Raw genomic sequence first — 13,303 nt, forward strand, 5'->3', positions numbered from 1 at the left:
GACCAATCGATCACTTCCTTTTCGCTCTATTTTTCCCCTCACCGGTGGGACTGTTGGCCTAGTTTGATTCCAGCTCTTGTGTGTGCATACTATAATGATGCTAATCATCGGGGCAGACCGGTTTGTACACTCTTGCGGGAGAAGAAAAAAGGGAAACGTTCGAGGTCACAGACTGCTGCTGCTGCCGTCACGAAATAAATCAAATGAATTACATCACGTGGGGATAAGCGCTACTCGATCACGCGTGTCACGACCCAGCAAAAGGCGCAGTGAAAACGTTGGCAGGATCAGGTGCTTCATAATTGTCAGTTTTCGTCATCCCCCAATGCCGTAGAACAACAACAACAACATCAACCTAGTTTCGTTCCCTATTCTGTTATGCAATTTATATGCATGGCCTAGCGGCTGTTATCTCTTTTCTGCGAAACGTCCAACAGTCACGACAGCAAGGCCGTCCTCGAATTGGGTTCCGATGGCACAGCAGCAGACAGATCATGTGCTGTGCCTATAAGAAATAACCCGGTAGTGTGTCAAGTCAACTTGGTGATATTGTTGTTGCTGTGTGATGACTGCACTATGACTCGACCGCACAAGTAGGCCAGGGACGCCTGCCGGACGAACAGACGGACAAAGTTGTGTTATGCCCTTAACAGCAGCTGCTCCTATCTGTTCCTCCATTAATATATTTTCAGGGATTACATTCTCACAGCAGTTTCTCTGTGCTGCTCTGTGTGGCCTCGTCTAAGTTTTCACGATAATATTTGCTACTGGCATCACAGACAACTTTCGCCAATGATCGCCTTTATTTCAATCATCGTGTGACTCTTGTCAATACGTCGTGGAATTGTTATACGACTCGTCGGGTGTTTACAATCTTATTCTATCTACGACGTCGGTGTCTAATCTTTGGAGAAACGGGGTTCCCCCCCTGTAATTGCTTATGTCGTAATTCGCAGCACCGATAAGGTGTTCAGTCCCAGGTGATGAAGTGCAAATTGCTTGGACAAACTCGGAGGTAAATCCGGTTGAACGAGTCAGCTTTCCTATTGTAAAAACCCACCATATCTTTTTTGGGGGATTTAAAAAAAGAAATACACGGTGTGTAAGTCGATAGGATTTAAAATTATGAATAATTAAATCATCGCCTTCAAACTGATAAATATGTATACGGGATTATTTAATATGAGGGTTATAGAAACCTTAGAAAAAGATCGGCCCATATAGGCAGTATAGGGGGGCCGTCTAGGGGCCTAATTCAATTACGAAACATCGACATAAAATCTGTCCAGTAATCTTAATAATACATTCAAAGTCGGTTGAAATTCCGTTTTTAAATATTAATGAATTGCGTCGATTTACATTTGACGATACGAAAATAGTAGCCGCCGATTAAGAAAGAGCTAGGGTATAAGATATGGGCCATAAAAGTAGTGAGCGGTCCAAGCGTTAGGTGGCTTTTATGTTTACAATCTTATATAGTCGCCGGAGCTTTCGTCATTTCACGTCTACGCATGAACAAATGGCCAACAGCATTCACAAAGGATGTATGTGCAGCAGTAATAATACGTTTTTCTGTACACATCACGGGAAACATAAAACTGAACATGCAATGATGACATTCGAGTCGGCGTCCGTCTTGTATTATTATGCACGACATCCATGGCGGACGTTGGTTTTTTTACGTTCGGGTCAAATGATTTGGCAGAATCGTGCGTGACGCCGCTCACTTTTCGCCAAAAATTCTTTTCTTTCTTTTAAAATAAAAATGGAAAAAAAAAAGATTTGGCAGATGTGTCGTTTGATCCTGCCGATGCCTTTGATCGGTTCTGAACGCGGCCGATCCTTGGCAGCTGCGCTTCCACCGGGCGGATGTATAATATTAAGGCAAGTATTTTTAACTGATAGGACAGCAGCAGCACAATGATTAGTTAATATACCATTCAAAAAAGAATAGAAGCGAATATCCGGCCATTGAATGTTTCATCTTGGCATCATCAGAAATGTTTGCCATGCTGGGATGATTGTTGCTGCGTCATTTAATGGCCTTCATCGGCCCTTAATGGTTATTAAAACGAGAGATTCTCATAGTCACGATCCTTAGAGTCGGATCATTGTGTGTGGCGACGACCTTATAAGCTGCTGCTGTGCTGTGATGTCGCTCGAATTCAGATTTGGGTTGGCCGAGAGATGAATAAGGCGGAAGGAGATTATATACACACAGTGCTGCTCTCTAGTGTCTTTTTTTAAAATTTTGAACAAACAAACACAATTTGTACTACGTCGCTATACATATAACTCCGTGAATAGCAGCTGCAACTATTTATTCCCTCCCCCCCACGGGATTTTATGTGCGTCCGTTTTCGCCGAAACCTTTGACGATGCGCAATTTCTTTTGCACGTCGTCTTATTGGCGTAAAATAATAAATAAATTGTATAGGATTCCGTTAAAGTTATTCTTCAACATTTTTTAGCGGGTACGTCTAATTAAAGGGAATTTCCCGTTTCCTGCCAAAAGTCTTTTCATATTATACGAAGCACCGGATATGACTACTTCCTCCCCTGCATTTTCAAGGTGTACACGCCGTTGTGCACACGAGGAAATGTCCAAAACTGAAATTGACTTTGACTGAAAATTTCAATGTCGCGTGAGAAATGAATTCACATCTCGTTCCTTGTTGGCAGCAACTGCTCTTTTTATAGACCATACACACGTGCTGTGTATATGGACGTGCATAAATTTGGCTATACACCTGCCAATTCTAGCGCGGCGACAATTTCTCGTCGCAAGTGAAAGGATCGACATTGGCTGAAAATTATGGTCAAAACGGAAGAGGTCGAATAACTCGTTTTATATTTTTTGAAATCTCGTCTATAGTCGTCCGGATATTCGAGGATAACAACTTCCAATGCAGACTTCCGGTGTTATATGCGCAAAAAAAGAACGTGAATTTGTTTGTTTTTTTTACCCTCCGGGAGTGAGTCAACAGCACACGACAAACGATGATGGTACGCCCATTGCAAGTATACAGCACAAGCGTTCAGCTCTGCACATAAACATCTAAACATGCAAATCATCCGTGTCTTTCAAGGTCGCCGCTGCCCATGAGCTAAAAAGGAAACGACCGCACACACACAACAAAAGAACTGCTATTCACGAAGCTCCAGCAGCAGCACAACGTGTCTGCTGCTGGTTCACACGCAGCAGCAGTATGCCGTGCGGCGTCGTCTGGCAGGGACGTGTGATTCCGTCAGATTTTCCACCTGTGACTAAAGTTCGCTCGTTCCACCTTTTACGGGGGGTAGAAACACATTGACGAACAATTAGTCGCTCGAGTGAATCAAAAATGCTGGCCAGGATCAAATTATCGCCAGGGTCGGAAGAGGCGCAAAAATGGGCGGAATCGTTCACGGTTCTCATGGCTTCCAAACGTGAGTTGTTTTTTCATTACGTCATCTCTCGTGATCACAAGCGCAAAACTATTTTTAGTTTCGTACGTGTTTATATAGTCGGGCAAGTTTATTCTTTTTCGACGTGTTGTACAAGTTGATGGCCCAATGTCGAATCATAGACGCCCAGCAGTGCTGCTGCAACTTCGATGAATCATGGCCCCAGGGCTTTTGTTGGCTTTTTTACCGTTACAGAGGAATTTTCTTTTGGGTGGAAAACAACACACAAATAAATTTAAGAACTCACGTTATTTTGTTGCAGAGGGATCGGCGCTCTACCACGAATTCCTACAGCTGGAATTCAGCAACGAAAATTTGGAATTTTGGCAGGCCGTCGAGGACTACAAGAACAGCAAACCCAAAGATATGGCCGCTAAAGCCCAGCAGATTTACAAGGACTTTTTGACTGTCAATCAATCATCCAAAAAGCAACAAGTACACCAAAAGTCAACCCCTTTTTTGGGGGTATTCCCTTATTTGGGTTGATTGTTCATCTTACTATATTCGTTGTAGGTCAATCTGGACGCGGAGACGAGATCCATCACGCTGGCCAACATCCAGTGCAACAATCCTGACCAGCACGCCTTCGATCGGGCCCAGAGGAGGATCCAGCACATGATGGAACGGGATTCTTACCAACGTTTCCTCAAGTCCGAAGCCTATCTCGGACGTGTCAATGGAGCCAGCAATTGGAAAAGATTCCTTTCCTTGTCATCTTCTCTACCCTAAATATACCTCTCATATTATTATGTAATTTCATTGAAGTTTATTAGGTGCAAATTGGACTCGATTATATACGCTGGCCAAAATTTAATAACATGTGTAACAGGAAATTCTCATTGACACACGTACAAATTCAAATTGTTTCCGGATGATGGATCACAGCATCAGATGTTTGAATTATTTCGCTGAATCACGATAGATCTAGTCTATTCGAATACAATTGATATTAAACACCCAAGACAACAGATCTCAATTCAGATTTAAAAAAAAAAATTCCCTTAAGGATACATCCTTTTGCTAGCATCATATAATATGACGAATCTATAAAAATAACAATCATGGCCGTCATATCATTTGTATTGTATTTTACACCTTTGGTTGTAAAAGAAATTACAGTGAATAGGGGTAGATCACTACGCCTATTGGTGCGCTAAACTAAAAATTCATATCCTGACAGATGGATTCTTATTGGTGTTCCACCAACTCCAATCCCAACAAATTCGGAATAAAGTGTTATCTTCTGTCCAACACGGAAGTGTACGTCTAGGTCAGCTTCGTGCTTCAATGATTTCTCGGGATCATTTTTCATTAGTTCGCACAAGATAATCCCTTTTTTATCATCACAATCCACCATGAGACGTGTAATTGGACTCTCATCCCTAGGATATGGCCAATCAAGAACGGCTTTGGAAATGTGGAAAGACCGTTCAACAGTGAACTTTTTCAGATGGCAGTCGAAATGAAGATGATTGATAGTGCAGTTCGGATCGATAATCATACCTATGGATATAAGAAAATTTAGAAAATGCTGAAAGTAAACATGCAAGACGCAAAAGTAATGTTTTGCTTGAAATCACTTACTCCAGAATGACTTTGGAGAACAAGTGTTAATGCACGACATTTTGATGTGGAGTTGTCAGGGTTTTAGAAAACGAGGTTTTAATTTGTAAAACTGATTGTGCCAAGAAATGAAAGTACTGTACTGTACTGCGCTCCGATAAGACGATGTCGTAAAAGTAAAATCTAGAGATGGGAGATCAGAATAGTGCGACTGTTCGTTGTCGAAACGAGGGTGCAAAACTGCGAACTGAAGCTGAACAATTAGGGGGGGGGGGAGAAGAAGGGGGTGAGAAAGAAATGTGGTGAAAACAAAAGACGATAGGCGAATCTGTTATAGCTAGAGGGTGTTGAAGACAAAGGAGGGAGTTGAGCAACACGGAAGGAGAGGGGTGAATCAAGAGAGATTAAAATTAAGTTAAATGAAGTTAAGTGTGGAGAATATTTTTCGACAGATTCGAGAGCCTTCCTTGTAAAAGTTGTAACGCCAAACTTGCATAAAAGTATCACGATGCTGCTGCTAAAAAAAATCACATCAATGTTAAATTAACTCAAATCCGAATTTCTTTGAGCTTCAATTTTGACTTTAATATTTCTATTAAGATTGAAAGATGTTGAAATCACATTTTTCCTTAAAACTGAGTTAGTAACATACGTGGAAGAAATCCGCTTAGATACTGAATTCACCAAAGATTCACACGACTATTGTGTAATCTTCTGCCAAAGCAAGTTTAGCAAAAATAAAAATATAACCAACGCCCCTCAACCGAGAGCTACACATTCGCTGTTATGTTATTATTTCAAGGACAATGTCGAAAAAAAAGTCACTTAGGGTGGAGTTACCATCATGATCCTAACGAACAATTTCAATGTCGTGATAATACAGAAGCAATGCGATCGAAACTGGTTGTGAACGTGGAAGAAATGTGACTTTGGGTGTGGTTGTGATTAGAGAGAAAGGTGGATCGTGCAATTAAATATTCGCATGATGGGAGATGATGGGGTATAAATTGATCCAGCTGGACGGTGGAAAGGCACACTTGATCACCAAGTATCAGCTCAACAGCAACCCTCCTCTTCTTCAACATGTACAAGTCAATGGTAAATATTCTTTTAAATATAACATTGTTTTATTAAATCCCTGGTTTGCTATGAATTCTGTCTAATCGTATTTAATATTATTGCGCAGACCCTTTTGGTTTTGGTGGCTTTGGCCGCTTGCGCTTTCGCCATGGAGGCCCAGGATCAGGAATCTGCTGAGCAGTACTACCGCATCCATGGTTTCTACCCATCGTGGTACCCATATGGTATCGCTTTCAACGGAGTCCGCGCCTTCCCCGGCTACCCTTTCACCGGTTATCCAGCTGCCGTCGCCGGAGTTAAGAATGTAGCCTATCCTTACGCCCCCTACCCTTACGCTTACGGTGCTTACCCTTATGGCGCTATCCCTTACGTCGCTCCCGTTCCCGAAGCCACTCCTGCCAAAAAGGCCTAAATACGTTCTTTGATTAAAGTTGATGAGCTATTAAAACTGAGCTGTGCTCATGTTGAATGCTCTGTCACTTTTAATTTTCCCAATTTTCATGATGACTTTTGTTTGTTACACTTTGGAATAATGCTTAAAAAAAATAAATTTAGTTGCATATTATTCTACTGTATTCAAATTTCAAATTATTTCGCATTCGAATTTTTAAAAAATTATTTGGTTCTTTTTCATCGTCTAGTGAGAAGAGGCTTGCCTTTCCCAGACTTAACTAGCAGTGATTGAGCAGACAAATTTTCAAAAAATAAAAGCATTGAGTTGACTATTGACTTTTCGAGCATGGCGTCAAGATTTTCTAGAGGTGGACGAGGAGGAGGTCGTGTAAAAAAGAAACATTCTTTTCTTACCAAAGCTCGAAAATACGCAAGTAAAGGATTATATGGCAGAGGAAAAAATATTGATGAAGAAACCTACAACTATTTCGTCCGTGTCATGGAAAGACTCAAAGATGAATTTGAGGATGAAGAAGAAAAAGGTACACTTTTGTTTTTTAATGTTTTCATTTAAATTTAAATCAATTTACGGCGAATTCTTTTGCCACACAGAAATGTTTGTCGTCAACGTTTTTGAACAGACCAAAGGAAAAGAAATGGATCTGATTTGCAATCAAGTTGTGTCAAAAATCATGGAGAAGCTTCTGCCACTCGCCAACAGTGAAAATCTCCAACACTTTGCTGATTTGATGTTGAATGACATGCGAATTATTTGTACAGACCCTTATGCCAGCCACGTTTTGGAAAAAGTATGCTACTTATTTTTGCATGTACCACAAGGATGCTTACTTTTCATTTACATAGGTCATGCGAATTTGTTTGGAGACCATCTCTAAAACCAATCCAACTGACGGCAAAGATGAACATTCAGCTTTCTGCCTCAAGTGGCTCTCCTCTGTCAGCCGCTACGCCTTCAACAATGTTGAAGAATTTATTTCAGATATTTATGCCAGCCACATTCTACGGACATCATTGCAATGTCTCAGTGGCATTGAACTAGACACCTTGCTGATGAAAAGCTATCGGTCTAGAAGACATCTGGATCACACCGAGGCTTCAAGCTCCATACCCAAATACGAATCGGAGGAATTCGTCACTATGTTGAGGGATTTTGGCGAACGATTTTCCAGCTGGCCCCAGCTTCACGGTAATCCATTCATATTGTAATCCATTCTTCGTTTATACTTACAATTTATTTGAACGATTAGACATGGTGCTTTCCCAAGATTCTTCTGCTGTTATCCAAACGGTTTTATTTTGCTTGCACAAAACTGCTCCTGATCTTTGCAAGAAGTTATTGGACTTTATTGTCAAAGAAATTCTGTCAGCTATGCAAGTTGATGACATCTTCTCCAGTGCTGCTATCGTTCACACCCTAGAAACGTGCTTGACTGTCAGTGACGAAGAAATCTTCCAACAGCTTTATCAAACTTACTTCAAAGGTCGATTGAAGACTTTGGCAGAGAATTTTGATCTTAAATTCTCCGTTCTGAAACTATTGGAAGCCGTCAAGGATAAAGAACTGGTAATTATATTTGAAATTGACATCTGACATATTTATTTTACAATGAATTCATGTTCTTGTCGTACAGTTTACAGAGATATTTGAAGAACTGGCTCCATTCATGGAAGACATATTCGCTGCCGGCTGCGGAACAGTCGTTTTGGGTTTGGCAAACGCATGCAAACGCCTTTCCACACTACAGGCCAAGTTTTTACAGGTGAATTTAATGTTTTTTGTGTGTAAATAACAATGATGTTAATATTTCTGTTGTACGATAGCATTTGATGGAAACTTTCCATTGTTTCACTCCCGAAACCCGCCAGATGAAGATTGTGCCTTTGGTTTCTCGACTTATCACTTACGAAGTGGCTGAGCAGCCAGGTGATGACAAACCGTCTTTTAATTGCCACATTATTGGCTCGCAAATTGTCCAGACGTTGCTTCACTTTGGGAAACCCATCAAAATCGTCCAAAGTCTGCTCGAAATGGAGACGAGCCAGTTGAGGGACTTGCTGAGCGACACATTTGGTAGTCGAATCATGGACGCTTTCTTCAGCGCCGAATTTGTCGGTGAAAAGAGCCACGACAAACTCATTCAGAAGCTTCAAGGAAGTTTCTATTCCCTGGCCACGACCAAATTTGGTTCTCGCTCCCTGGACTCCGTTTGGCGATCAAGCCCTGTCAAGACGAGGATAGCGATTGGCGAAGAACTTTTGCAGAAAGAAACGGCCTTGCAGGGCAATTATTTCGGCCGTATCATCTTCGAGAATTACGCGTTGCCTCTTCTCAAGAGACAAAAGTCCGACTGGAAGACGATACAGGACAAGGAGAGCAAAAAGAGGAAACTGTTTGCAGGTATCGTCGATCCACTTGCCGGTGAGTTTGAATTTATTATTTCCCCGTTTCGAATTATTATTTAATGACGGATATCAATAGATGGCGGCGAGAGCTCCAATTCCGATCGAGTCAAGAAAAAGAAGAAGGCATAAATTCAAAAGTTATTATTATCACCGTTTGATAATTTTCCAATACAGCGTGGACAATTCACGTTAGCTTGTACTTTACTTAACGTGTTAAGGTTAAAATTAATCCTTTTCGTCGAATATTTTAATTGAACTATATTCGTAATATTAATTAACGCATTTTTAACCAAAAGGTTTTTTATTAACTTTAAACTTTTTTTAAATTTAATTTTAAATTAAATTTATTTATTTTAATTTTTTTTTAAATTTTTGTGACGCAATCCCGGATGTAGTTGCATCATCTACAGGTGAGGTGGTGCAATGAGGAAATCTTTAAATCTACTGCGTAGTAGATTGCCCTTTAAAGCTTGTCATTATTTAACTTAACGTGTTAAGGTTAAAATTAATACTTTTGGTCGAATTTTTTATTGAATAATATTCGTAATATTATTTTACTCATTTTTAACCAATAGGTAATTCATTATCATTCAAAGTAATTATATTAACAGGGTTTTAGGTGCCTGATCGGCACTTGCCACGCCATGGTGATGGTCAGATGTTGATATAAGGAGGGTAAAACTTTGATGATTAAAATTCCCAAAAATGAGTGTGGATACGCGTCTCATCAGCGATTCGTACTCAAGCGTAGATACTTCACTGTGCAAAAGCCAGGATAATTTCGATTTCAATTTCGAAAAAAATGCTACAAATTTCGGCTTTTTTGACCAGTGGATAGTCTGGGAAGGCGGAATCGCCTTTCACGTTGTTTATTGGCTTATAATTGCACTCCTATTCTTTGCAATTATCTATTCACTCCGTCGGATATTCAGTTGGCAATGGCTTACCGAAAGATTTGTCGGCCATGCCGAGCCTTCCGAGCAGAATAAGAAGAATAAGAGTTGTTCCGGTTGGATCGACGAGCAAGCAGTCGGCCAAGATGGAGCCACTTACCTATGGTTTCAAGCCCGAAAAATGGTCGTCAACAGTTGGATTATGATCGTCAGCGTTGTTCTCATCGTGTTACACATGTTTGGTGAAAAGCAAGGATCAGACCAACATCTAAGCTCTACAACTCTTAGTAACATCGGAGTGAATGGCATCCACCCCGTTTTCTCCTTGACCGTTTTGGGCGTTTTGGGCCTGTTGATGTACCTACACGGGCAAGAACGGAACATCAGGTCTTTGGCTAGTCCCAGCATCCCAAACAGATTTCGCAACAGACGTTGGCTAATGATTTCAGGATTGCCGCTTACCACTACGGCTGATTCCTTGTTTGATTACTTGAAGGGCAGATTCAAATCGAAAGGAATTTCCCGTGAAGAAATCAAACTTGCCTACGATCTCACCAAACTGCAGCCCGTGTTGGACGAATTGAAATTCTTACGAGAAGTAAAACAAACATTGGCGACTTCCGGACCGGAAGTGATTCAGAATCGCTTAATGGATTTCTTTTACAGCGATGGATTAACTGAAGCCGTTGAGAGCGGACGAGTCCTACATCCCAGTTCCCTAATTACCAGCAAATACGACAACGTCGACGCTATGAAGTTCTACAGCGAAAGAGAAGCAATTCTATTGGCCCGGAAGGACGAAATGTTAAGTAACCGAAAATTCACCGGAACAGCTTTTGTCCGGTTCAACAGTCCGGCCGATGCCAAGGCTACCAAAAAGGAACTGCGAAAACTCCAGCAATCCGCTAGATTCTGGAATGATGTGGTGGAAAACCAGGAATTCCGGCCTTCCAAATGGTCCGTCGAATACGCCCCTCCCGGCTCGCAGATCAATTGGTCGCAATTGAAAGAACCACGTCCGCTTTGGAAGACCTTGGTCGTCTTGCTAATTTTAGCAGCCACATATTTTCTCTACATTGTTCTATTGGCCGCACCCGGATACATTGTCGAATTGTTACATTTGGTAGGACATGGATCGGATCATTTTTCTGTATCGTGGAATGTCTTCATTTTGCCCACCCTGGCGTCTTTCTTCACCAGCAAACTGACCGAGTTAGTGACCAACATCGACATGTACCGACATCACCAGTTTGTTTCCAGCATCGAATTGGGTAGATTTCGATCAATATGCAATCTATCGGCCATCCTCTACTTGATCCGGATGATGGCGACAAAACCGCTGGCGGAATTATTCATTGGAAGATTCACTTATGGGGATATTAGCTGGGCGTGCCTATTTTTCCCGGAACATGGTAGTTTCATCACTTGCGCCATCATTGTCAACACTGCAAGTGGGATTTTAATGAATCACGTTCGATTAGAATTTCTGACAAGTTACCTATTGAAATGGTTCACTTTTCGGTCGAACGCGGAGCAGATCACCTGGAGGAGGAACTACCGTCTCGAGTTTGACTTTGCGGCCAATTACGCGGAATTGACTAGTAATTTTGGCCTGACGATGCTCATTTTCATCATGTTCCCGGTCATCGGAGTGGTGTCGTGGGTCTGTGGCATTTGTCGATTTTTAAGCGATAGGGCCGCCCTGATGGAGATGTACGCCATCAGCAACACGAGTCCCGAATTGCACAGGGAGCCGATCGACCAGGTGATTTGCTTATCCATTTTTTCGCCTTTGGCATTGCTCGGCTACCGGATCATTCAAATGGGCAGCAAATCAGTCGCTCACTTGGTCGAAGAATCTTTTCTAGCGCCACTTTGCGTCGCCATTTTGTACGCCCTGTACTTGATTGTAGCCCATTGGCGATTTCACTGGCCGAAAATGATCCGATTGCGTCAATGGTTTGGATACCCGATTAACGAGGAGGAAGAAGAAGAGGAGGACGTGGTCGATTGGTCCACGTATTTGCAACACGAATACGACCCCATTACTAAAATTCAATCCGAACAATTCTCATACAAAAGTATGGTGTAATCTAACCGATATGATGATAATAATAAACCGAATAACATTCCATGTCAATATTAGTTTATAGTGTTTATTTTAAAATTAAGCTCGGTATTTCTTCCTGCTCGAATGAAAAAGACTTTTGAATGATTAAATATTATACCGTTTGATTATTTCTGTCACTGATGGTGACCTTCAATAGCACAGATACGACAGCTCATGTTTGACGAATCCTTTGACTAAACATTTGAACGAAACTCGCTGCCTGTCAAAGAGGATATACGTTCCATTGAATTCTGCCGAATTCTGTATATTGTGTCATTGACTGGAACTCGATTGGCTTTGGTCACATTACAACGTTTTTTACAATCATAAAATATCATCATCCATGTATAATAAAAGAATTCAAATGGAAAATGGTGGAACAAGAATGTCCATCTTTGCTGGGTGACATTCAATAATTTGATTGGCCAAAATGTTTTCAGGCTTAAAATTTCTTCAAATTTTACATCCGCACTTGTCATAAAATAAAATAGAAACATACAAACAAACAAAACACGGAAAAAAACATATGGCTCGCTGCAAAGACGACAAAAGTTCAAACGCATATTGCTTATTCTGATTTTTGATTGAATCACAAATATTTTTAACAAGGTTGCGCACTAAACGCACTATGTATGCGGCGGCGTTTTTAGGAACCATAGCGGCAAATATTTTTTTTTCGGCGAATTTTGAAAACATTGTGACGGTTACAAAATGCTAAAATTTGAATGGAGATTATTGGTTTATTGCAAACGGAATGACATTAAAGTTTGAAATTGACATTTAAAGTTTTAATTCTTCAATTTCCTTCTTCTTAGTTTGCGAACTTACCGCTATGAGCGCCCTGCCGTTTTCCAGATCGGGAACATTGAATTGATTTCAAAATGCAAATAAAAGATTAAAGTTTATCCCTGAGGTATATTTATATACGAAGGTCCTTAACAATATAGGGTGTGGGGTATAGGGGGTAGGGTAGTAGTAGCTAGTAGTGAAATTCAGAGGGTTTAATGTCCATTTGGTAATCCTTTATACGTTTCTTCCCTGAATGACAAATCGTCACCAAATTTTGTACATAATTCTGTCAAAATTTGATACATTGCGTAGTGGGGTTTTCATTTGTTTTCATTACTGTTTTAAAAATTTAATTTGCGTACTTGTTACCTAGCTGGTTGCCGAATCCTAGGCAGTGAATTCGCTTTTTTTGCGTAACCTTCCAACTGTCAGTGCATGCTCAGCAGTGTAAACAAAAAGAAAAAAACAGTTTGGATCTTCCCTAGCAAGACAAGTTTTCTGCTATGGGAGTGGAGAGTATTAATTATTTGATTTGGTTTTTATGTTTGATTTCGATTTCGTCTTTATTCTTCTTTTTACTTTGTATTTTCACACTCTTATTTTT

General features: G+C 40.8%; 5 protein-coding genes across 6 annotated transcripts; 4 read left to right on the forward strand and 1 right to left on the reverse strand.

The window, feature by feature from the left end:
• The first annotated feature begins 3,170 nt into the window (after positions 1–3,170).
• Positions 3,171–4,403, forward strand: LOC124315939 (regulator of G-protein signaling 18-like). The gene is made up of 3 exons (XM_046781690.1): positions 3,171–3,429; positions 3,710–3,882; positions 3,961–4,403. Exons 1-3 carry the CDS (start codon positions 3,345–3,347, stop codon positions 4,174–4,176), a joined length of 474 nt encoding a protein of 157 aa, XP_046637646.1. The 5' UTR covers positions 3,171–3,344; the 3' UTR covers positions 4,177–4,403.
• A 112-nt stretch (positions 4,404–4,515) lies between these two features.
• Positions 4,516–5,172, reverse strand: LOC124315950. 2 transcript variants are annotated; one of them, XM_046781702.1, is made up of 3 exons: positions 5,032–5,172; positions 4,927–4,950; positions 4,516–4,896 (listed from the first exon to the last, which is right to left on the reverse strand). In XM_046781702.1, the coding sequence occupies exons 1-3, from the start codon at positions 5,069–5,071 to the stop codon at positions 4,601–4,603; spliced, it is 360 nt and encodes a 119-aa protein (XP_046637658.1). In that variant the 5' UTR covers positions 5,072–5,172; the 3' UTR covers positions 4,516–4,600. The 2 variants fall into 2 exon arrangements, with proteins under 2 accessions (XP_046637658.1, XP_046637657.1); XM_046781701.1 differs by having other exon boundaries at positions 4,516–4,950.
• Positions 5,173–6,019: 847 nt separating this feature from the next.
• LOC124315956 lies at positions 6,020–6,655 on the forward strand. Its single transcript, XM_046781709.1, has 2 exons — positions 6,020–6,108; positions 6,197–6,655. Exons 1-2 carry the CDS (start codon positions 6,094–6,096, stop codon positions 6,500–6,502), a joined length of 321 nt encoding a protein of 106 aa, XP_046637665.1. The 5' UTR covers positions 6,020–6,093; the 3' UTR covers positions 6,503–6,655.
• Positions 6,656–6,775: 120 nt separating this feature from the next.
• LOC124315891 (nucleolar protein 9-like) lies at positions 6,776–9,094 on the forward strand. Its single transcript, XM_046781621.1, has 7 exons — positions 6,776–7,025; positions 7,096–7,292; positions 7,348–7,690; positions 7,752–8,068; positions 8,136–8,264; positions 8,326–8,923; positions 8,984–9,094. The coding sequence occupies exons 1-7, from the start codon at positions 6,830–6,832 to the stop codon at positions 9,034–9,036; spliced, it is 1,833 nt and encodes a 610-aa protein (XP_046637577.1). The 5' UTR covers positions 6,776–6,829; the 3' UTR covers positions 9,037–9,094.
• Positions 9,095–9,612: 518 nt separating this feature from the next.
• On the forward strand, positions 9,613–11,892 carry LOC124315993. The gene has a single exon (XM_046781727.1). It carries the CDS (start codon positions 9,613–9,615, stop codon positions 11,890–11,892), a length of 2,280 nt encoding a protein of 759 aa, XP_046637683.1.
• The last annotated feature ends 1,411 nt before the right edge of the window (positions 11,893–13,303 follow it).

This window comes from Daphnia pulicaria, chromosome 11 (assembly GCF_021234035.1).
Source record: "Daphnia pulicaria isolate SC F1-1A chromosome 11, SC_F0-13Bv2, whole genome shotgun sequence".
NCBI classification, from domain to species: domain Eukaryota; kingdom Metazoa; phylum Arthropoda; class Branchiopoda; order Diplostraca; family Daphniidae; genus Daphnia; species Daphnia pulicaria.